This window comes from Solanum pennellii, chromosome 7 (assembly GCF_001406875.1).
Source record: "Solanum pennellii chromosome 7, SPENNV200".
NCBI lineage: Eukaryota > Viridiplantae > Streptophyta > Magnoliopsida > Solanales > Solanaceae > Solanum > Solanum pennellii.
In genome coordinates this window covers 69,636,233-69,662,128 of record NC_028643.1, presented here as the reverse complement: position 1 = coordinate 69,662,128, position 25,896 = coordinate 69,636,233, and the positions used below count along the sequence as shown (strand labels likewise).

Sequence of the window (25,896 nt, the reverse complement as noted above, 5' to 3'; positions counted from 1 at the left end):
GCAATTTTGTACCATTTTTAATACTTCAAGGGTATTTTAGGCCATTTTCCGGTTTTTTTTAGTTTAATACTATTATGTTCTTTCTTTTCCATTTGATATCAAACATTGTATAGCCCATGTAAGACATTTTTACTTTGATGTATGGGTTATGCCCAAGTTCCTACACTCTTATTAGATGGTTATGAGATGAGACGACTATTATGACTATGTTATATTTTATATACTTATGTGCAATAAAAGTAGAATACTTAGTAATCTTCCTATACGAAGGGTCTATGTATACTCGAAATTATACTAGTCGAATTATTTATCTAAGAGTGCCAAAAGAGAATGCATGAATTAAAAAATAACATTACTAACATTGATTGGAAAATCCCAGGGCTGCAGCATGTATTGAATCTCATGTATCATATTATTGGCTTAGAATTAATTTTAGTTGTCAAGTTATTGGTTTACAGGGTTGATTGTATGATATGGGCTACACACCTTTCATCACCTACCCCAATTAGTTATCTAACTACATCGCTGAGCGAAGATAAATAGACTAACTGACGAGCATTTATATTTCATCATGTTTCATAACCAAGCAAGGTGTTCATCTGGGCGTCACCCATGAACATTAATCACCTCAATCTTATGTGTGGACCGAGCTCTCTATATTCTCTAGAAGGGGGTAAATTACACAACATTACATTGCATGCTCGTGGAAGGGGATAAAAAAAATTTAATTTTTGAAAAAAAAATTAGGGATAGGTTGGTGGAGGTAGGGATGGGGGCTGGGGGAGAGGTTAAATTTATTTTTTTGAAAAATAAATTTTTTTAGGGATAGTTGGTAGGGGGGGGGAGTGCCGAGAGAGGTGGTAATTTTTTTCGTTTTTGAAAGAATAGATTTTTTTTATTTTTAGAAAACAAAATTGTTTTAAGGGTAGATTGGTGGAAGGTCGAGGGGGGGAGGGTGCCCGGGAGAGGGGGTAAATTTATTTAGAAAAAATAGATTTTTTTTTATTTTTCGAAAACAAAAATCTTTAAGGGGTAGGTTGGTGGAAGGTCCGAGAAGGGGGGGGGCCTAGAGGGAGGGATAATTTTTTTTTAAAAAAAATATAAATTTATTTAAATGGGTCAGAACCACTTTGCCCAAACTATATATGACTAAATTCGTATTTGCCCATATTATATTTGAATGGATTGTAATCCAAAAACATTTTTTTCTCAATTTATATTCAACCCATCCAAATCCAATCCAATCCAACCATTTGTCACTCCTACTGGTGGTGGGCAAGGGGGGTGCCCGAGGGAGGGGGTAATTTTTTATTATTTTTTTTTGAAAAAACAGATTATTTATTTTTTTTTGAAAATAAATTTTTTAGGGGAGGTTGGTGGAAGGTGGGGGTGGGGGTGCCTGTGGGTAGGGGTTAATTTTTTTAAATAAATAAATAAAATTATTTAAATGGGTTAAAACCATTTTGCTTAAACCATATTTTACCGAAATCATATTTGACCATATTATATTTGGATGGATTGTAATCCAAAATATTTTTTCTCAATCCATATTCAACCTAGCCAAATCCGATTCAATCCAACCATTTGTCACCCCTAGGTGGGGTTAAATATGCCTTTAATATATACTCCCTCCGTCCCACTTCATATGTCACATTTTTACTTTGCACTTGTATTAAGAAATGATGTAACTTTACCTTTGTATCCTTATTTGATATTTCTTAAGTCAACTTTATAATAAATGATAGATACGTTTTCAAGATTAATTAACTAATCTACCAAGGGTATAAATATGGTAATTTGTGCATAAATTTATAAAATAACAAGTATTATGGTTCAGATATTTATAGAAAGAGATGACATATAAAATGGGACTGAGAGAGTAATTATAAGGTCTTGGATATCCAAAAAGTATAATGAAGGTAAATATAATTTATTTCCGACAGCTAGTACAAAAATAATTATGACTCTTTTTCCGTAAAATAAAAATTTAAGTAATTACAACTTAAGGTTTATTGGAACACAATAAGAGAGTGGTATTTGTTGAATAGAACTTAATATGCTAAATGATTTTTCTATTTATATATAATTATGATCATAGAAGAGACTATTTTTTATGTAGATCGATGGTTGATCGAACAATATCTGTGAAATTAGGTCTTAGGCCTAACTCACACCCCAAAAGCGCTCAAAAGGAGGAGGATTGTCCAAGCCTTATAAGGAGTTCACCCATCTCATTAACCACCGATTTGTGACTTTTTGTCATTCTTTAACACCCCATCTCACGCCCAGTGCTTAGCATGTGGTGCGTGGGCAATTTTGATTTTGGGAGCCCCAACATCGGATGAGATGGGCCCTGCTATGATAACATGTGAAATAAGGTCTTAGGCCTAACTCAACCCCCAAAAGCTAGCTCTAAGGGAGAAGAATTGTCCAAGCCTTATAAGGAGTTCATCCATCTCATTAACCACTGATGTGGGACTTTTTGTCATTTTTCAACAATATCTCATATTATGTATCCGATTTATTTTATAATATATCGGAATTAGTTTTTAATATGTTCGAGCTACATATTATGTATTCGGTTTATGGTATAATGTATTCGAGATATTCTTTAATGTATCCGTGCGAGCTATATATTAATGTATCTCATTTGTGTTACTTTTTAACAAATTAATATAATTACAAACTAAAAAGGAATATATAGTAATTTCATATTAAAACGATGTGATTCCTAAAATTTATACTAAATAACATGTCAAATTGTTTGAAGTTTGGCTTTGACAAGCCTGACATCAGTATATATCAAAAGAGGTTAAAGCTTATAAACTATGCTTGAAAAGTAATTAAGGAAACATAAGTACATATTTTGATGATAGCCTGAATAATTAATAATCCTTTATTTACAGTCTACAGAACAAGTAAAAAGGAAATATAGAAGTCTAATTATAAAGAAAAATTAGTATCATGACTATAAATGAAGAGAAGTATCAACATCAGAGTTTCCAAATTTATGTTTTGGACTAAAACTTGACCAAAACTTTTGTGTTTTCATAACTCTTAGACTTGTTTGATTGTTGTTATTATTCAAGCTAAGTCCAAGTGAAATATTTTGATCTTTTTCATGTGTTATAATTACCCGTTGATCGCGTTGTAATCCTTGATTAGAAGTTACATAATTCTTGTTTGAAATCTTCACCACTTGAGCCTCTGGGAACAATTTGAGCGTCTTGTCCTCTCTTTGTTCTCTTGCTCTTTCTAATTGTCTGAATCTTTCTTGTAAAAGTGCAATTGATGGACCTGCTCCAACATTAGCATCATTATTATTATTATTATTATTATTATTCAGCCTTCCCATCGATCGATTTTAGTAGGGAGGAATATAAGTGTTTGATATATTTTTTGCTTGTGTTAAATAACTTTTTGCATGTGTGTGTATATATAGAGGAGAATTTGTAGTTAAGTTGTTAGCTTTGTTTATAGAAATTTCAGTCATGACGTATTAAAGAGGCGAATCGGACGACTAAGGAAGAAAAATACAAGAAGAAATGATACAATTTGATTATGTTATAAGGTTATTTTGATGTGTGTGTTGAAGGCATGATGGAGGATTTTTTTTGGAAGAAGAAAATGGTGAGGAGAAATGTACAAAAGATTGATGTATGTTAGTGTTTGGAAGAGAGTATTTGAAGGATAAAAGGGTTAGGTATTGTTACGTCTGTTTAGTTTTTTAAATATGTTTTTGTTTTGAAGTGTTGTTAGTTTTATTATTTCTTTTTCTTATGACTTCAACATCAATTAAAAAAATATAATTGTTGTTGTGATATAATAGAGAAAGCCATGAATTAAAGACAAAACTTTGTAGTAGTTATCTTTTTATGGAGTTTAGTTTGTGTGAATTGAACTTTTTTTTCTTTTTTTTCCTTGATGATTGTGGGATTGAATTCAATCTAAGAGATAATATCGGTGGAAATAGTCGAGGTGCGATGAATTACCTTTAATCACTGAAGTGGTCAACAAATAGGTTAATTTTAAGATCATGCACCAATGGATCATCAATTTCGTTCAAAAAGAGTCAAACATATAGTTCTAGTTATTTATCTGGACAAGACACCACAATTATAATAAAAAGTTGAAAACTTTTAGTTTAAATGTATTGCCTTTTTTTCTTTTGCTTAAGCATTGATAGGCAGAGTTACACGGTACAAGTAGAGAAGCCAAGAATTTCGTTAAGGAAATTCAAGAGTTAACGCATGAAAAGTAATACAAACCTATACTTTAGAATACAAACTTTTTGATGAAAGAATATTCAATTAACCGCCCTTTACAAGCCATAGCTCAAACCCCGTCCGATACTTGTATCAATGGGAGATAACAAGGAATCCGAAAAAATACATCAAAATTCATGCAAACTAACTCAAACACCGTCATTATAAAGCATAGAAAATACCACACATCAAGAGTCTCAATATTGTTCAGTTGATCTTTTCCTACTCTTGCTAACTACTATGTTTATATTTATATTTACTTTAAAATAAAAGGTAAAATATGGTTGTCGTTGCATACACAATAAGATACTTTTTTTTATCAATATTTTTGCCTTCATCTTCCTGGTTTTTTCTAGATAATAAGATACTCTTCTCTCTTGATGCATACAGCAGTATAAAATAAAATTAAAGGACTGATGGATATGTCATTGAAAATTAACATGCCTCCAAACACTAAAGTATAAAATTCACAAAAATCTCATTCATTAGAGACAATATATTAGTCATGTCTCATGGCATTATGAGCTACAAGTACTGTACATTTGAATATAAGACAAGATTGGGATGCATGATTTGGATCTCTTTTTGAGACCCCATTCTGTTGGTACTATTGAAGAAAGTTACAGGAACTACACTTTTTTTTTCTTTTTGGCTCTCATTGACTCACTCGTGTAACACTACAAGTGGGGTCTGGGGAGGGCGGTGTGTACCGCGACCTTACCCCTACCTTGTGAAGGTGGTAGAGACGGTTTCTAAAAGGCCCTTCATTCACTCTGTTTACATTATCTTAAATATTTGGCATCTCTTAATTGCTGAATGAATACACTGAATGTAACCCAAAGTGATCATAAGTTATTCATTATGCAAGTTAATCCAGACAGCATCATTACGTTATCGAATAAATTAAATAGAACACAGCACAAAAGAGAACCAAAAAAGTTGTGTGAAGATACCTTTATTATCTGCAATTATGACTGAACAATACAAATACTACAACATCCTCTCAACTCTAAATCAATTGCCATGTATTTCTAAAGTATTCAACTCAGAGGCCAAGCGAGATCTATGTACATAAACTGATCTGTTACACCTACATGCTAATTCCAAAAATCGACTGCACTCTAGTTTAATAAAATGAATCTTGTGTTAGAGAAGAAAAACAAGAGGGGGGAAATGAAACCTTTTGGCCGGGGTATATGTGTTGAAAAATCAATATGGCTGCTCTAGTCAGTACCTTTAGGTCTGATTCCTACTTTGCTGGACATTGTAAAATGCCATCAGCAGGTGAGAATTGACAACTATCGACGAATCCTGCAAAAGAACAAAGTATACCCAGATTAATTTCCATCCTAAAACCAAAAGATATCAATGCACTGAGGAGAGTATTTGATCTCCCTACTTAATATATAAAAAAGTAGTACATTTTTCAAGTATCCGACAGGAGTGCAACATCATTTTTGGAGAGTCTGAGCAACATAGCAAATAGACGGTGCAAATTCAAAAAAATCATTCATTTTCATGTTTTACCTTGACATTTCTTTTTCCTTTCCCCAATTTCATTCATGAACACGGCTACAAGTTTTTGGATCAGTTAAGAGCACACAGGGGCACCCTTAAGAAATGTTAAGAGGTCCCTAGATGTCTATATGTAGAAAGTTACCTAGTTTCTTTCCTTAATCTTCACGTTAGTTTCCATTTTAATTGGGCAATATACAGAATAAGAATTTAGATAGACAGGCAAGAGAATGTATAAGGGATTTTAATCATTCCTCCTAGCCAACAACTTTCCATCTCCTTCCCCTTCACATCCCCTAAAACCAAAAACATCAATTTCTTCTCATCAAAATTTCATGTATATACAGCTAAGGAAATCAAAGCAAGAGGAACTTTGAAGCACCAGGAGAGAAATGGAAAAAGAAAACAAGATAACTAGAACAAAAGGCTTCAGAGAAGAAAAGAGCAAGACTACAAAATTTTGCCATGTGCAAGTTGTGCTCCAGCTATTCAGATTATCAAATTCTTCTCATTCCTTCTTCTCCTTCTTTTACCTCTACGGCTTTACACTGAATATATAGGCGCTTCATTTCGAGTTTTCTAGGCACTTTATGGATAATACAAGTAGGTTGATGAATTACTAATACTGGACACTAGTACAGGAGTAGAAATGATAAGAAGTGTGTAAATCATAAAACGAGTCAAAGTAGATTGTCCCACACTAGCACTTCCGGCAGTAAAACTAATTTTCCAGTGGAAATCTATAAATTCTAAGTAAATCAAGTTTTATTTATGTAAATGTGAAAACCCTATACATAAAAGTGGTATGGAAAAGTAAAGTACAACAATAACATACCCAGTATCATCCCACAAATGAGTTGGAGGGTGGGATGTACGGAAACCTTACCTACCTTTGTGTGGTCGAGAGGTTGTTTCCAGTAGACCGTCGGTACTGAAAAGCAGAGTACGTAAGAGAAAAAAAAAGACTTCCTATAAGGAGTATCCAATCATCTAACAATAAACAGTGTCCGCCAAGGTACTCCAAACTTTTATGAAACAACAAAAGTGATCCTCAGATATCTAAAAACAAACTTTCAATCTCTTCAAAAATCTGATTTTTCTCTCCAAATGTCATGAGCACAGATAAGCAACTTCCCAAGGTTTTTCTCTTCTCTTCCTTCTAGTTGGCCGACTTAAAAACATGCCTTTCAATTGCTGACTTTACCTATTTAATACCAAACAGGCTCCGAATCGGGGAGTCCAAGCTCTAATTCTTCTAACTGCCTGATGTTAAAACAAGTCTTTAACAATTGCCGACATTACCTATTCAGTACCAAACAGGTTCCATTCGACCAGCAATTGTTGTTGAAACTGACAGAGAAACAACAAGTAGATCACATCTTTCCACTACCATATAACACCAATCGAAATGAGTGATATTCCTCTTCCTCAGATTCTCGGTAGTAAAGATGACCCCCCCAATATTCCAACCAGATGAAGAAAAAAAAGTTTTATATGCATCCTTGGTACCATACTGAGGAGTACAGAAAGGCCCTGTCTCATCCTTCACAGTAATCTACGAGAGAGAGAGAGAGAGAGAGAGAGAAAACTGTGAAAATCCTTTGTTCTGTTCTTCTCACTTCCAGGACCTCTAACCTCGGTGAAATTCTCTGCTTGTGCATAGTACCTCAAGTAAGTCATGGAGTAAATTTGCTAGTGGCTCAGCTTTCCTTAGTTTTCTTCCATTTTAAAAAAAGTAAATAAAGATGTCCCTCTTTTTATTATGTTACCAAGGTTTTCTCAGTTTCTCTAACGGTACCAAACAGAAGGAATATGTTTGTTAGGGTCAACTTGATTTCTGACTTCAATTTTAGGCTGGTAAATTTTTTTTTTGAGAATTAGGCTAGTAGAACTTTCGAAGGGTGAGGGTATGTGTAAATATACGAGTGGTCCAACTTTTCGAAAGTTACACTCTCGCAGCTATCAGGGGCGTGTACCCAATGTCGTCACCCCACATACAATCTTTTCAAACTGCAGGGAAGTGAGCTATTTGTATTACAAAAGCATAGTCACCAGCCAATTTTTCACGGTCTCTAGTTTTTCTTTGTTGACAGAGTTTGAGAATGTAGATCACTGTTAAAAGACAACTTGTTCGAAAGAGTCATCTCAAAAGTTGGTTCAATTGTGGATACACCTTTCTTGGTTGACTAGGATTTTTCTAAAGCCTTGCCCAGAGAAAGGCTTGCAAACCTAAAGACAAAGTGATTTTTCGCAACAATAATCGAAACATCTTGATATGGAAAGAAGGTGTAGACATGAGAAATATGGTGGGTGATTGTTAAAAGGATCGAGAAAATTAAAATTTTATCAATACACATCCAATGAAGATATGAATGTCGAGGAAAGATGAGCAAACTCAAAAAGAATTTGTTGTGAAAGAGTATTTGTCAACTAAAGTAATTGCATTCTCACCTCACAACAAATTCCTTTTTTGACTTTGCTCATCTTTCCTCGACATTCATATCAACATTAGATATTTATTGACAAAAATTTTAATTTCTCGATCCTTTTAACAATCATCCACCATATTCCTCGTATCTGTGCGTTCTTTTCCACATCAAGATGTTTCAATTACTTGTTGCGAAAAGTCACTTTCTCTTTCCGGTTGCAAGTCTTTCTCTCGCAAGGCTTATCCAAATCAACGAATAAAGGTGACTCCACATTTGAAATAATTTTTGAGATAATTCTTTCGAAAAAGCTATCTTTTGACAGAGATCTACGTTCTCGAACTCTGTCAACAAAGAAAATTAGAGACCGTAAAAAATTGGCTAGTGACTATGCTTTTGTAATACAAATAGCTCACCTCCCTACAGTTCGAAAAGATTGTATGTGGGGTGACGACATTGGGGTACACGCCCTGCGAGAGTGTAACTTTTGAAAAGTTGGACCACTCATATATTTAAGCATACCCATTCACCCATCCTTGGTATCATACGGAGGAGTACAGGAAGACACTGTCTCATCCTTCACAGTAACGTATGAGAGAGAGAGCTGTGAAAATCCTTTGTTTTGTTCTTCTCACTTCCATGACCTCTAACCTCGGTGAATTTCTCTGCTTGTGCATAGTACCTCAAGTAAGTCATGGAGTAGATTTGCTACTGGCTCAACCTTCCTTAATTTTCTTCCATTTTAAAAAAAGTAAATAAAGATATCCCTCTTTTAATTATGTTACTAAGTTTTTCTCTTACTTCCAACCAGAAGGAATATGTCAGTTAGAATCAAGTTGATTTCTATCTTCAATTTAAGGCTGGTAGAATTGTTTTTAGAATGAGGTTGGTAGAACTTTTGAAGGGTGAGTGAGTACGAGGTCCAACTTTTCAAAAGTTACACTCGCAGCTATCAGAGGCGTGTACCCCAATGTCGTCACTCCACATAAAATATTTTCTAACTGTAGGGAGGTGAGCTATTTGTATTACAGAAGCATATACACCAACCAATTTTCACGGTCTAGTTTTTCTTTGTTGACAGAGTTTGAGAATATAGATCTTTGTCAAAAGATAGCTTGTTCACAAGAATCATCTCAAAAGTTGGTTCAATTGTGGATTCACGTTTTTTCTAAAGTCTTGCCAGAGAAAGGCTTGCAACTCGAAAGAGAAAGTGATATTTCGCAACAAGTAATCGAAACATCTTGATGTGGAGAAGAAGGTGCAGACATGAGTAATATGATGGGTGATTGTTAAAAGGGTCGAGAAAATTAAAATTTTGTCAATAAACATCCAATGAAGATATGAATGTCGAGGAAGGATGAGCATAGTCAAAAAAAGAATTTATTGTGAGGGAGAATTTGTCAACTAAAGTAATTACATTCTCACCTCATAACAAATTCCTTTTTTTGACTTTGCTTATCCTTCCTTGACATGCGTATTTATGTTGGATGTTTATTGACAAAATTTTAATTTCTCGATCCTTTTAAAAATCACCCACCACATTCCTCATGTCTGCGCGTTCTTTTCCACATCAAGATGTTTCGATTACTTGTTGCGAAAAGTCATTTTCTCTTTTCGATTGCAAGTCTTTCGTTGGCAAGGCTTATCCAAATCAACCAAGAACCTATTTTTGAGATGATTCTTTCGAATAAGCTATCTTTTGACAAAGATCTACGTTCTCGAACATTGTGAACAAAGAAAACTAGAGATCGTAAATTGACTAGTAACTATGCTTCTGTAATACAAATAGCTCACCTCCCTATAGTTTGAAAAGATTGTATGTGGGGTGACGACATTGGAGTACACGCCCCTAATAGCTGCAAGAGAGTAACTTTTGAAAAAGTTGGAAGGTTTGAGTAACCTAATTCACATAGCAAAGATGAAGCGTTTGATAAGGGGCTTTAAGATGGACAACAGTGCACAAAATGGCTTGGAGATTACCCATGTGCAATATGCAGATGACACTCTCATTTTTTGTGAATCAATGACGGGGCAAATGTTGATCCTAAGAGTAATATTCATCATCTTTAGCAATCTCTGGTTTACATATCAATTAGGGGAAGAGTTCCATTTATCCATAAATGAAGTGGCTCAGGTGGAGAGTCTGGAAGGGGTTTAGGATGGTATGGTAGGGGAACTACCAACAATATACCTAGGTATGTCGTTAGGGGGAAAGAGCAAATCAATAGGGATCTGGAATGGAGTGATAGAAAATGCAAAAAGAAGCTAACCAACTGAAAGAGCCAATATCTATTTAGGGGAGGTAGATCAACCATGGTTAATAGTGTGCTAGATGTAATACATGCTTATATGATGTCTGTGTTCCCAGCACCAGACAAGGTCATACATAGGATAGATGATTTGAGAAGAAATTTTTTTTGGCAGGGAAATGAAGACAAGAAGAAGTTTCATCTAGCCAAGTGGGAAGAGGTCATAAGAAACAAGAAAGAGGGGGGAGTGAGGATTAAGAACATGAAGAAACAAAACAAAAGCCTAATGCTGAAATAGCTTTGGAAGTTTATGACAGGAGAGAATATGCTATGGAGAGAGGTGATTAGGGCAAAATATGAGATGGAGAATAGGTGGATGACAAAGATGGTAACTACACCATATGAATGTGGTATGTGGAGATCAATAAGAAATCTTTGGCCTCTGTTTCATCTAGAATCAGATTCCATGTGGGTAATGGAATGAAGGTGTCATTTTGGGAGGACAGATGGATAGCCCAAAAAACCCTCAAACAATTATTCCCAGACTTATATGCACTGAGCTTGCAACACAATGCAACTGTGGTTGAAATGTGGACAGGACAGGGGTGGAACTTACATCTTAGGAGGAATTTAAATGATTGGGAGATGGGGAACATAGTGGCGTTCCATGATACGATGGCACAATTTAGTAATCTGACTAGGGAAGAAGAAAGGTTGCGTGGAAGATCGGCAGCAAAGGGGTTTTCACTGTCAGCTTACAAAGATTTCAATCATTCAAATTCAAATGACAGGATGGAGCTCTGGCCATGGCAGATGATATGGAAACCTAAAATTCCATGCAAGGTAAACTGCTTCACATGATTACTAGCAAAGAAAGCAGTGCTAACACAAGAAAATATAAAGAAGAGGAAGTTCCAACTATGCTCAAGATGCTATTTGTGTGAGGAACAGACAGAGACAGTCAACCATCTCTTTCTGTATTGCAAATGGACAGATCAATTATGGAGAATATTCAGCAGCCTTAGGAAGATCACTTGGGTGAAACCAAGAAACATAGCACAACTCCTAAATTGTTGGATCAATATAGGCAATACTACAATTAAGGAGGAAAGATGGATGATTGTCCCAGCTTGTATATGGTGGACAGTATGGAAAGAAAGGAATCAAAGATGTATTGAGGGCAAGAAGAACAATTTGCAGAATTTTAAGATGAATTGTATAGCTCTTTATTATTTTTGGTGTAAACAGAAAGTTTTAATACAGGCAGAAGAACTTTTTGATGTTATAGACTATTTGTGACAAAAAACAGAGATGGAGTCAGCCTAGGTTGTAATACTTCTGGAGGGGGCTACTTTGATGTAGTATATGGATAAATAGGAAAAAGAGTTATCATTCTCAAAAAAAAAAAAGACTTCCCTATCTTCTACCTTGCAAGACGTTTGATCCACAAATTTAAAGTAACTTTGCTATTTATCTTTTAATAGTAACAACGATGTACTGCCAGGCGCCAACTTGTGCACACCTCAACTAATTCTCTAAGGAACGTACTTCACCCCATAAATACAAATACGAGATAATTTTAACTACCAATGCTAGCACAGATACAAGACAACTTTGACCACCAAGGCGGCAGATCGGAAGAATCCATTCGCTGTTGGGATGCATACCTTAATCTCTAATCCCAAAGTTGTCACTCCAACTTATTGGGTGCAATTGCACAGATAGCCAATTTTGGGATACCCATTGAAGCCACAGCCTAAGTTCATAAAGTTTTATAAGTTTGGACACTTCAGACTGAAGTTGCAAAAAGTTGTGTTTGAAATTACAAATTTGTCTAAAGCTTGGTATTGCTTGTGCAAGCAAACATCTGACATATGCGTCAAAAAATTTGACTTGCCAAGACCAAACTTCAAACATGTATATCTTAAGTTTGAACTACCAATACCTTCAGTTTCGACATATTTGTTCAAAACAAAAAATAGTTTTTCCTGAAATTTGAACTACCAATTTTCATCCCTGCCTAAAGTTGCCAGTTTCAGGATTAAAAAATTAGCCCTGCCAATGTTTCCCAGCTTCTCCAACAACATCCACTTGATTTGAACAAACTGTTCATATGCAAAATTCAAGACTCACTTCTTCAAGCCTGCAACAATGGTGATTTTTAGATGGTGTTGTAATTTACTCCCGGATATCTTGGATATAAGAGTTAATGGATCAGTTCTTTTATGGTCTAAATAGGTTTTGATTCAAAAGTTATACTTTATTGATGTAAAATAGATTCAAAAAACACTATTATACAACAAATAAGAAAAAGAAAAGACGGAAGATCGTCCAAGTAGGCTCCCATGAACTAGTAGAATCTCTTATTCTACTTTTTGAATCATTTCAACCCAAACCATTAAAACCAACACATAGCTTACTGTATATTAAAAGAGAAAATATAAATGATATCTGGTGTGCTCTATCATCTATGATTTACACAAATCAAATTTCCAAAATGAACACTTCACACTTCAATCTAGAGAAGGTTCACCACATGTTGGATTTCCTCAGACGCACCAAATTGATAAATAGGGAATAGATTTCTACAAAATCATCTCAGATGAGCCACTCTCCAGGGATGATAATAATGTGAATGGGGTTGACAGACACAAGAAAACCCTTGTATCTTTGAAGATTCCCATACTGCAATAAAAAGCTAAATGCAAGTGTTGGAGCCTACATTTTGAAGGAGCTTTGTTGAGCCATGTAGAATAAATGTAGTTATCCCACTTGACCTGTGACTTCAACAAATGCAGTCTATCTAATCTGGTTTTAAATATTTGGAATTAAGCTTTTGATAGCATTTAACTTCTACGTAACCAGCGGTAAAATTGATTTAATACTGAACAAGCAAGCCTTGTACTGCTTGATACATTTTTCTCCACTAACTCTTAGGAGTTTTTAGGAGTGTTAATTGCTGAGATTCAATATTCAAGCTAACAACCAAAATAATCACCACAACTAAAACTTTCTCTCTCTTAAAATGTTGCTGCTTTCCTTCTAAATGATTAGTTTGATACAAAACAGGCTGATATTTAAAATAAAAGAGGATGAGATTGAGATGCAGCACTGTTCATCAATTCCAGAGAAAGATAAGTCAGCAGATATAATTAGGGTTTTATAGATCAAGGAAGAACACGTTTCTTCTTCAGCTTTTACCACCACATTGAGCATGAAATACACTAATTATCCTATTCTTATGACATGCTTCACTTAAACTTCATTAAGAAGCATGATTGTGGTGGGGTGGGGAGGAAATCCATATAAACGGTGAACCCCAAAGCAAAAAGCACAAAAGAGAACTGCCTATTCATATTATTTGTATCAAGAAGTTAATATGAAAATACTAATATGTCAGGATACATGACGAACAGACTGCTGCTATTGTTTATTATCAGGGAAACTTTGGTAATCTTTAAAGGAATCAATTCTAAATGAACTATCCTTTCTCTTGTTTTTATGCTTGATGACCAAGTCTCAAAAATTCTAAAAGCAGAAGGAACTTAATTTCTTGCTACTACGAAAACTTGAGCAAAAAATGAAAACAAGGGTTTTAAAGGCAATCTCACTCACCTTGTGCACTTGACCTGCAAAAGGTCAGTTCCTTCATCATGAAGCTCAGCAACAACTCAGCTTACCAGCAATCACGCAGCTGCTTCTGAAACAGAAGATTTTTTTCAGCTTAGCTTCCTCTTCAATCGAGCTTCAGTGACAGTAGTTGAAGAAACCATAGATGAGAGGCTATTGTAAGATTAGAAATCAACTCACTTATTTCTGCTTTCTGGTGTAGATCAATTCTCAAGAAATCATTTGACTCGTATTATTTAACCATCTAGTTTGGACAATTTTCTTGCCAAGATGACATATGTCTGGAAACTAATATTGCAGCTCTTGGATTCCATGACATGAAGAAGCTTCATGCACAATTCGGATTCTCTCTCCTTGAGTAAACCATCAATCAGGATGGTCCAAACAATCTCATCATTGTTCCATTTTTTCTCAAGCATGTTTTCAAATAGCACTTCAACTTCTTTTAGTCGGCTACTTCTACAGAGAGCACAAATGAGTGATTGATAAATTGACAAAGGAGGTTGAAAACCTTGTTGAATCAATGAATCAAATATTTCCAAAGCGGCATCCACTTTTAAATTGTTGCAATAAGAAACTAAAAGAGAGCAATATGCTGCACTAGTAGGACTGAAGCCTTTCTGTCTCATATGTTCAATCAACTGGTCAGCCTCATAAGTTTTACCTTCTCTATACAGACCAAGAATTAAAGTGCAATATGTGCCTTCATTCGGCTCAAAACCAATTTCCGACATTCTATTTAGTAGAGTACATAACAGTTCAATACTAACATCCTTCTTGATAGCTGTGCTACTATACACTGTTTCACGCTTGATGGAGACCTTCCCTGAAATCAACTCATGTTCCTTTTGCAATCCTTTCAACAATACACTAAAGGTTCTATAATTTGGTTGACAACCCTTATCAACCATCTGGCAAAGAAGTAAAAGCGCATGATCTAGTCTATCCAATGCTACAAAACCATCAATTAGTGAAGTATAAGTCACATAATCAGGAGCTAATCCTTTTTTCTCCATTTCTCCGAGTAAGCTCTCTGCTTTATCAGCCTGACCTTCAAGACATAAGCCATAGATTAGCGAACTGTAAGTGTACAGGTTCGGCATGCAATTTCTTCTCTCCATATCATGCAAAATCTCAAATGCAAGATGAGTTTCACCATTCCTACAAAGACCATTAATCAAAGTTGAGTAGGTGATTACATTTGGGAGCAGTGTACTTTCTGCCAGCTTATTACATAGTCTTTTTACTTCCAAAAGCCTGTTTTTTTTGGACAAACCATTTATGATAGCATTGTAAGTTTCAATGCCTGGACTGCAACCACTCTCTTCCATCCTTTTAAGTAATGCAAGTGCATCATCTACTTTCTCTTCCTTCGACAAACCATCAATTAGAGCTGTATAGTTTACCTTGTTTGGACTTAAACCATTCTTTATCATTTCCTGGAAGAGAGCTGAAGCTAAATCAAGCTTGCCCCTCTTGCAGAAACCAGAAATAAGTTCGGCATAAGTCCATTCATCAGCTTTACATCCATTATTCTTCATCAAATCCAGCAGTCTCATAGCATTGTCCAGAAAGCCCCGTTTAAGGTAGCCATTAATGAGGGTATTATAAGTAATCACTGTTGGAGCCGGACCCACCTTTAGCATTTCACTTAGTAAAACCATTGCCCTTTCAATATTCCCAACCAAACATAATCCATGGATCAGTGCATTGCAAGTTATAGTGTTGGGTTTGTATCCATGTGCTTCAATCCAACGGAAAATATTAAAAGCTCTGTCTATATATTTTGCTCTACACAATTCAGTTATCAATATATTGAATGTAACCATAGTTGGGAGCAAACCTTTTCTCAACATGTCGTGATACAATCCAATTGCCACTTCAAGGAATCCAGATTGAGACAGTCCACTAATTAGAGCTGTATATGTCTGGACATTTGGTTCACATCCCCTCTTTCTCATGTTCACTACAAGATCAACAGCCTCTTTCTCACGTCCAACTGCACACAAGGAACTAACTGGAACTGTGTATGTATACACAGTGGGTTCAATACCTTTCTCAATCATCTCGTCAAGCATATCCATAGCCTCATCGACTCTCCCCTCCGAACAAAGTCCATTTATAAGAGTAGTATAAGTTGCTGCATTCGGATCTATTCCATCCTGAACCATCCGATCAAATACCACAAATGCTGCATCCATGTCCCTGTTCCTACAATGCCCCAGAATCAGAGATGTATATGTAAACACATCGGGACTCAATTCCCGCAGATAAATATGACTCATTATCATCTTGGCCTCTTCAACTCTCCCTTTCTTGCACAATATGTTTATCATAGTGTTAAAAGTTAATAAACTCGGCACCATTCCACTGCTCATGATTTCTTGATAAGCACTCTTAGCTGCCTCAACCATCTCAAACTTACCCAATTGAATCAACAAAGTATTAAAGCTATACAAAGTATACCCAAGACCTTTTCTGCTAAGTTCACTTAAATACTCAATAACCCATTTCATTTCCTCCTGATTTCTACAACCTTTGATCATCAAGATCCTCACATGATCAGCAGGAGCAAACTTCTTATCAAAAACAAGCCTATTCAACATGGAAACATAGCAGTTCCTATCATGTTTGTAAAAATGCCTCTTAGAAACCCAGTAAAAAAACTGCAAAGCTACTTCAGTATTTTCATGTATCTCAACGATTTTTGCCACGTGTGTGGGTCTTAATATGGAGCTCAATGACTGAAGCTCTCCATTTGTCTGCCATTGCAGCCGTGGATTAGACAAAATATCCGATACCTTAGAAACAATAAACAAAAGCCTCTTATTTTCTTCTGTTTGTATGGACTCAGATTGATCAAAAAGATCGGGTTTTGATGAAAATTGAAGACGACCCAGATAAGTATAACCCCTGAACTTGCTCCTTCGATGCGGATTTAAGGAATAGAGAAATATGGGTTTGAGGGGCTTTACCATTTCGAGCAGTGAATGTGAGGATAACAGTGTGAAGAGTTCATGAAGATGGTGTCGGATTGATCAGAAGAAAATGGAGAAGTGTTGATGTGTTGCGTCATGGGTGAACGTGGTCATGAGGAGACCACAACAAAAAATGGTGGAAGAGAGGAGAATATAGGGAAAGGGGGGGCTGCGTAGGTGCAAATGCGATGGCATCAAACCTCAGTAGCCAAAGCCCAAAAGGGCCCCCAATGGCTTTTTTGTGAGGTTTTGGACTGTAAAAGATTTTAGGGTTATTCTCAGATTTCAAAAAAATTATGGGCAAGAAGATGAGTGGTGTTTAATAAAGGTTTTCTTTGCTAATCGGTTAGAATTATGTCCATATTCGTGAGATAGAAATTACGAATGAGTAAATTTATATATTCATTATATCGTATGCATACATTAGTTATATATCTAGAGTATTTGTTTTTTTTTATTTTTATAAAAATAATAAATAGAGTTTTGTATAACTTGTAGCAAATGTTATATTAATTATAAATATAAATAACTTCATTTTTATTCGAAAAAGATTTATATATGCCATTGAATTTATAAAAAAGTTTCATCTATATCAATCGTTAAAAGTTTGGCTCATTTATGTCATTCATGTCTCGAAGTTCAGTGGCATATTTGAGCTAATTTATTAAAAATTAATTAATGACGGAATCGAGTCATAATTGATCACATATAAAAATGATTTACAAAATTGAAATAACTTTTCATAATAAATAATGATATGTCTTTTCTCAAACAAAAATTCATAAATAACCAAACTTTTAACGAATAATATAAACATGGGTGGTGCCACGTAGGCTCCAGGGTCTCCAATTAGACACCCTTCGTCGAAAAAAATGCTATATATATACGTACAATTTTGATTTAATATTGGTATATATAAAAGTTGGACCCCCTAAATTGATTAAGTGAGACGTAGTGGAGTTGACAATAGTTGTTGCATCTCTACATTTTGCCCAGGTTCAATTCTAGCAGGGTGTTTCATTTTTCTTTAATTACTTTTGACTTCTTGAATTTAATTAATTAAAAAAATATGCTTAGTTTTAGCATAAACATTTAGTAGTGTGTTGGTTCATTGTGTCATGAACCCTTCTAGAGACCCAAGGTTAAATCCCCTCTAACACAAATTAATTTTTTCCAATTAAAATTGAGTCATTTCCTTAAATTTTAATATTTTTTTTACTATGAAATAAAATTTTCTAAAATTTAATATTTTTTCTTTGAGGATTTTTTTCAATTAAAATTGAATTATTTACTTAAATTTTAATACATTTTCCTTGTAGAATAAGATTTTCTTTAAAAAAAATTAAAAATTCTTATGGAACAAGGTTTTCTTTCTCTATATATAAATAGGAGACGCAATTATCCAAATTAATCACCATATTATTAAGAATAGAATCTCAACAATTCTCCTTTTTTTTTCTTATCGTTCTTTTATTTTATAACAAAATACCAACATAATATTTTAGTTTCAAGTTTCAATGGAAATGAGAAATTATTATAATAGAGTACCAAAAAGAAGTTTGACTTTTCTAAGTAAACAAAATAAAGAAACAACGATAGATCAATTGGAGATGTTGTCACATTCTTCTAAAAAACAAAACATTGATTTAAATAGTCTAGAAATTGATCCAGCAAAAAGAACTTCAATTTTAAATCATGATCCAAATTCCATGATGAAATAAGAAGGGCATACCTTAAACTTGGTCCTTGTCGACCAAATATTACAGAATACCATCAATCATATATTGCTAAAGCAATGCGTCGTTTCAACCCTGATTGGTATCAAGCGTATGACTGATTAGAGTATAGTGAGAGTGCAAAGGCAATATATTGTTTACCTTGTTATTTATTTAAAGGAAATAATATTTATCAAGGTGGAGGTGAGGTATTTTCAAAAACAAGATTTAACAATTGGCATAAAAAAGAAAGTTTGACGAACATGTTGGTGGATCGAATAACGTTCATAATCAAGCAAAGAGAAAATGTGATGATCTAATGCAACAACGACAGTCCATTCGTGTTGCATTTAATAGACAATCTGATCATATTAAATTTGAATATTGGACTCGCTTAAATGTTTCAATTGATGTGATAAGACTTCTCTTGAATCAAGGAATGCCACTTCGCGGTCATGATGAAAATAAATCATCATTGAACTGAGGTAATTTTGTTGAAGTTCTTTCCTGGTACATAAATAGGTATGAAAACATCAACCTTTCGTGTTAGAAAATGCTCCAAGAAAGTAACAAATTGACTTCCCCAGATATTCAAAAAAAACTTATGACTGCATGTAAGATAGAAACATTGAAGTCTATAATGGAGGATCTAAGTGGTGATTATTTTGCTCTATTAATTGATGAATCTTTTGATGTGTCATGTGCTTGCTCAACATTCATTAAGTTTATCTTATGTACACGGACAATGTTATGATAGAGCAAGCAATATACAAGGTGATATCAATGGTCTTAAATGTTGATTATGAAAGAAAGTAAATCGGGTCATTCTATTCATTGTTTTGCTCATCAACTTCAACTAACTCTTGACACGGTTTCAAAAAAATGTGTTCAAGTGAAAAAACTTGTGTTATTTGTTTCGAAAAATATTTTGAATGTGTTGGGAGCTTCTTTTAAGAGAATGGATGAAGTACGACAATCTCAAAAAGATAATCTTTAAAAGACATTAATATGAATGAAATAGAAACAGATAGAGGCTTGAATCAAGAACTTGGTCTTATTAGAGCCGATAATACTCATTGGGGTTCTCACTACAAAGCATTTCAAAACATTATACTTTTGTTTGACTCTGTTATTGATATACTTGATACATGTTGAATATACAAATACTTTAGATGAAAGAGCTAAAGCTTCAGGATATCTTAGAAGTTTTCAAACTTATGAGGTTGCTTTCATGTTACATTTGATGAAAGATATTTTGGAAATCACTTATGATCTTAATACATCACTACAGAAAAAGGAACAATATATTGCGAACGTCATGATACTTGTTGAAGTAGCCAAGAAAAGGCTTCAAAAAGTAAGAGATGATGGATGGGAGCCACTTATCAATAAAATATCTTTGTTTTGTATCAAACATGACATCTTGATATCCAATTTTGATGAGACCTATGCTAACTCTGGAAGATCACGACGTAAAATTGTTGATCATACTGTTTTACATCATTTTCGTGTGGAAGTATTTTATAAAATCATTGATTGGCAACTCCAAGAATTTAATGATCGTTTCAATGAGGTGACAAGTGTTTTGTTTCATGGAGTAGCTTGCTTGAATCCAGTTAATTCATTTTCTAGTTTTGACATCGAAAAAATAATGAGAATGACTGAACTATATCCTGATGACTTTGATCAATTTAGTATGGGCGTCCTTCAAAATCAGCTAGCCAATTACATTATCGATTTACGCGATACTGATAAAAGATTATCTGATTTAGGTGGACTTTGTGAACTTTCAAGAAAATTGATAGTGACAAAGGAAAACTTAACTTATCCATTTATATTTCGCTTAGTGAAATTTGCTTTGCTTTTGTCAGTTGTTACTGCAATCGTCGAAAGAGCTTTCTTGGTAATGAAGTATATTAAAAATGACTTGCGAAACCGAATGGGTGATGAGTTTTTAGACGGTTGTATAATGCCTTATGTAAAAAAGAAAGTATTTCGTACTATTTCTAACAAGTCTATTATAAAAACATTTCAGCATATGAAACCTCGTCGAGTACAATCGTAAAAATATTTTTGAATTATGTTTTCAATAGTAGTTTTTTTTTCTTTATGTTAGTTTTGAACTATACACTTGTAATTCTATTGAAAATATTCTTATATTTAATTAAATATTGCTTAACTTGATTATTTATTTTGGTAGTTTAAATTATCGTTTTATTCTTAAAAAAAAAGGATAATGCGCAAGTACCCCCTCAACCTATGCCCAAAATCTCAGAGACACACTTATACTATACTAAGGTCCTATTACCCCCCTGAACTTATTTTATTAATAATTTTTTACCCCTTTTTAGCCTACGTGGCACTATCTTGTGGGCCCAACGATGATTGATATTTTTTTTCAAACTAGTGCCATGTAGGCTAAAAAGGGGTAGAAAATTACTTATAAAATAAGTTCAGGGGGTAATAGGACCTTAGTATAGTATAAGTGTGTCTCTGGGATTTTGGGCATAGGTTGAGGGGATACTTGTGCATTTTCCTTAAAAAAAAATTACTAAAAGTTTGGACACCCTTAATGAAATTTCTGGTTACGCCACTGAATATAAATAAGTCTTTTCTTAAACTTTGATGGGATATTTTAGCATTCCTCTTTCTTTAATAATCTATTATATCGTAGTTTATGTTTCACAATTTACACTATCACGGTATTCATGTTATTACTGATAGCAAAGAAGACATCAAACATTAGCTGGATAGATTTCAGAAAAATATAAATTTGAATTATTAAAGTTTTACTATCTATGAATATATAGAGTAGTATTATGCTTGACAGATTTAAGAAAAATATAAATTTGAATTATTAAAGTTCTATGATTTGTGATTATATAGAGTAATATTATCTCTTTTTTTGGATAAATACCTTAAGACTTCATCTACTTAATAATATTTGTCTATAATTTACTTACTTCTTAAAAGACTATAACTAAAAGGTTATCTTAAAATATCACCCTTTGAATATACTTCCTCATTTTCTTTTACTCGTCGTTTATTCCTAAAATAGATTTTCATTTTCACTTGTCACTTTCAACATATCAAGTAAAGACAATAATTTTTTTGACTTAAGTCATCGACAACCTCTTAAAGTTATCCGCATAATTCACTTAGACACCTTAAGTAGGATTTGTACCTATTGAACACCTAAATTGTTCAAAACATGTACTTATTAAACACAAAACGCTGATATGATAAAAAATGCGCTCTGCACTTTCCTGAAGCGCGTGAAAAGGTTCAAAATAATGTATTTTTATTTTTACATTTTTTTCCTTTTATTGATACTTGACACTATTATTAAGTTAAAAATATTTTTCTTCTTTCATTTACAGTTTTTTTGAAGAGCACCCCTTCTCAACTGCTCATCTTCCTCAAAATTTATTTTGCAAATCATTCTCCATTTTAGCTCCAACATTCTTTCTTCTTCATATTTCAAATCTGAAGATAAATGAAAATCAACTATGAAGAAATCATACATTTCAGATTTGAAAGAAAAACTTTCTTTGTGTGATTTGTTGCAAGTTTCATAAACATAATGGAACAAATATAAAGAAGAAGAAGAAGAAAGAAGATAAATGATTTATAGTATAAAAAAAGTTAACCGATATTTTTTTCACAATTTTTGAACAAATAATTTTACTCAAATTCAAATATAAATCCATTAAATTTATCAAAAACTGATTCCAAAATTTGAAAGAATAAACTTTTGAGCTATTAATTTTCTTAATCGATGTAGAAATGAATAATCGCCGAAAAGTTTTATTTGTTCTTCACCCTTAAAATGAAAATATATCTTTTTAAAAAAAGTTTATCTTCAAGTTATTTGAAAAAGAAATTAGGTTTTGTTATTTGAGAAAGAATGTGTTTTGAAAAAAAGATGAAGTTGAAAGGGAGGTTTTATGATTTAAGAAAGAATATGTTTTGAGAGGAAATTGAAGATGAAAGAGGGTTGGGGTGGAGGTGAGATTCTTAGAATATGTTGATATTTTTCATTATTTTTTTTATAAAAATAGATATAAAATGTGTTTGAAATAATTTTAAATAAAATTTAATTTTTTTATAATTTTGGGGTTCCAGTGTCACATGTCATTTTTTAATTAGTTGTTTTGTCATGTCAGAGCAAGTGTATCACACACTCTTCATATTTTTTGCTGATTATCAAAAAATTCCAATATAAATAATTTTGAATAGGTAAAAGTGTTCAATATGTACTAGTCTTAGTTGAGGTGTCTAAGTAAATTATGCGAACAACTTTAAGGGGCCGTCGATAACTTAAGCCATTTGTTTTTCATGTTTTACCCTCAGTATTAAATATTATTTTTCGAATCATTTTTCAAGACATCATTCAATAGGAATAGTTTGGTAAAATACACATGTCAATAATTATTTCCTTAATGAGTGCGTCGAGTCAAAGTGTTACAAGTAAAAGTGAATGGAGTGAGTAAAAAGAACAACATCTTGAAAATGTAGTAGAAAAATTACATGATAGAGGTAAATTAAAAAAAATTAAGTATAAATTATTCATTGATTTTAAAAGTGGACAAATATTATTAAACATTTCAATATTATATAGTTATTGTTATAAATCCATTGTATAGTATATGTAGATTATCCGTTAGATTTATCCACTATTAATTGGATTCATGTATAGGTGCTTCCAAGGTGATAAGAACTTCCAAAATAACTACGTATCTATTAATTAGATGACTTTTGGAGTGATATCTCAACACTATAAATAGAGAATCACTCACCATTTGAAAGACACACTTGAATAAGAAAATTTCTCTCCTCTATCTTATATTTTGTCCTTTTCTTATTATTATAATATATATCTGAGCTTTCTTTATAATAGTTATAACTATTATTAGACGAAGAGTGTATAATTTTTACCGAATCCCTTAGCTAAATTGACATGACACTTTGATTTCAAGAAGTTAACACATGTTAAAGGGTAAGAGAGTGAAACTAATTAATATCCCTATGCTAGGACATTTTTTCTATTTGAACTCCTATATTTTACTGAATTTTAGAAATATAGTATAGTGGATGACTACTATCCAGACTCAAATAGTAAAGTATTTATCATGATTAAAAAAAATTAGAATAAATATTGTGAGTAATTAAAAAATAAGGATGTGGTACCTCTTCATTTCAACTTATTATTGAAAATTTTGAGGTTTTAATCTTATTTGTGGGTCATAGTAATTAAGTGAAATTGAATTGAATGTTATTGATATAGTTGTGGTGAAAGTGATAAGTACTCATTTATTTTAAATCATAAGTCTTGAATTTGAATCAGATACGGACTAGACATCAAATGAAAATAAAAATAAATAAATAAATAAACTGCGTCCAGGACAACAATTGGTGAAAATAATACAAATACAAATATTGGAGGTAGAGATAACATAAAAGAGATTGCATAGAGTGAATAAGTTGTTATTTATTTACACAAGAATTTCATAACATACAAAAGATACTATTAAAAAGCAAAAAGACACTTGTGTTGGGTTTTATTTGCCCTAAATTTCTTACCATAAATAGGTTTTCCTTTTAGGAAAAGGTTTTGGATTGACTAATCCTTTTCTTGTAGGAAAAGGTTTAGGACTCTATAAATAGAGGTATGTTCCTTCTAACTTAATCAGCATTCACAATGTAGTCTTAAGGGCTTTGAGAGTTGTGGTTAGAGGGAGAATTTGTGGGTCACAAGCTTGATACGTTATCACTTGTGTGAACCTCCCATGTATTCCGAGTGATTTGGTTGAGGTTGTTTCCCTCTGTATTTTGTACTCTCATATTTATAGTGGATTGCTCATCTCCTTTGTGGACGGAGGTCGATTGACCGAACCACGTTAAATCTTTGTGCCTTTTGGTATATTTCTCGTTGTCTTCTTACTCGTGATCTTTCGAGGTTTGCATTGCTAGCTTCCGCAGTTACACCTACTTATTTTCGGTCCTAACAACTTGTGATGGAATGATAAGTAATTCTTCACCCTTAATCAGAGATCTCGAGTTCGAGTTCTCTAGGTACGGAGTTACTTTTTTTAGAAAGTTTTTTACCTCTTAATGTGAGACTTTTCAGTGTGAATCTGAATTTAGTCAAGTTCCAATATAAATATAGAACACTGAATGAAAATAAAAATCAAATAAAAAAATATCCCAAATCACCCACTAATCATATAGATGTTACTATGATTTAACACCCAGTAGTAAAAGGTGCTAATAATTCGTTAATGGCAACCTAGTTTGTTAAATAAATAAATATCCTTTGCAACCAAAAAAGAAGATATAACCAAATTATCGTGGCATTCCTTACACTTGAGTATGACCACATACCGTTTGAATTTATGCCACAATGATCCACATTAGCGAGTCACCTGGTGTTTGATGCCAGTAATATTGGAAGCTTCATTAAATTTTAATTTTATGTCAAAAAATTCATATTAGAAGGGAAATGCTCCCCATCGAAAGTGATTCTGAACTACATATAATTAAATAATGAAAAAATTATATATAATAATAAACTAATAAATCAAATTAAATTTTATAATTACACTTTAATTTAATTGTACCCTGTAGCAAACTGTTTGTCAATCACCTCTCTCCCTCAAATTCTCGCTCGCCACTCTCTTTCTCTCCATCTCTCGCTCGCTCCCTCTAACTTTTATACAAACACAATTATATAAAATGTGTTTCTATTTGTATAAAGCGAGAAAAAATTGTATATATATATATTTTTTCGTTCCCCTCTCTCCCATCTCCCAGATCTTGCTCGCCACTCTTCCAAGTCTCGCTCGCTACCATCGCCTCTATCGCTTATACAAACAGAACAGAAATGTATAAATTGTGTTTATAAAGTGAGAGAAAATTGTATATACACTTGCAAATATATATATCTTCGTCCTATACACTTATAATTATACAATAAAAATATTCCTTTGTCCAATTTTCTTTATCTTTCTCGTTTTATACATACACAAATTATACAATTGAGTTTTTTACAACTGCTTTCTTTTGTATATGTATAACGAATTATACAATTGGTTTATTTGTATATGTATAACGAATTA

At 33.3% G+C, this 25,896-nt stretch overlaps 1 protein-coding gene across 3 annotated transcripts; it reads right to left on the bottom strand.

Annotated features, from left to right (window-relative positions):
- Positions 1 to 5,192: 5,192 nt before the first annotated feature.
- LOC107026531 (pentatricopeptide repeat-containing protein At5g65560-like) lies at positions 5,193 to 17,403 on the bottom strand. 3 transcript variants are annotated; one of them, XM_015227531.2, is made up of 3 exons: positions 14,266 to 17,403; positions 14,071 to 14,155; positions 5,193 to 5,576 (listed from the first exon to the last, which is right to left on the bottom strand). In XM_015227531.2, the coding sequence occupies exon 1, from the start codon at positions 17,061 to 17,063 to the stop codon at positions 14,322 to 14,324; it is 2,742 nt and encodes a 913-aa protein (XP_015083017.1). In that variant the 5' UTR covers positions 17,064 to 17,403; the 3' UTR covers positions 5,193 to 5,576; positions 14,071 to 14,155; positions 14,266 to 14,321. The 3 variants fall into 3 exon arrangements, with proteins under 3 accessions (XP_015083017.1, XP_027774364.1, XP_027774365.1); XM_027918563.1 differs by having other exon boundaries at positions 14,071 to 14,149; XM_027918564.1 differs by lacking the exon at positions 5,193 to 5,576 and adding an exon at positions 5,583 to 12,598.
- Between the last annotated feature and the right edge of the window lie 8,493 nt (positions 17,404 to 25,896).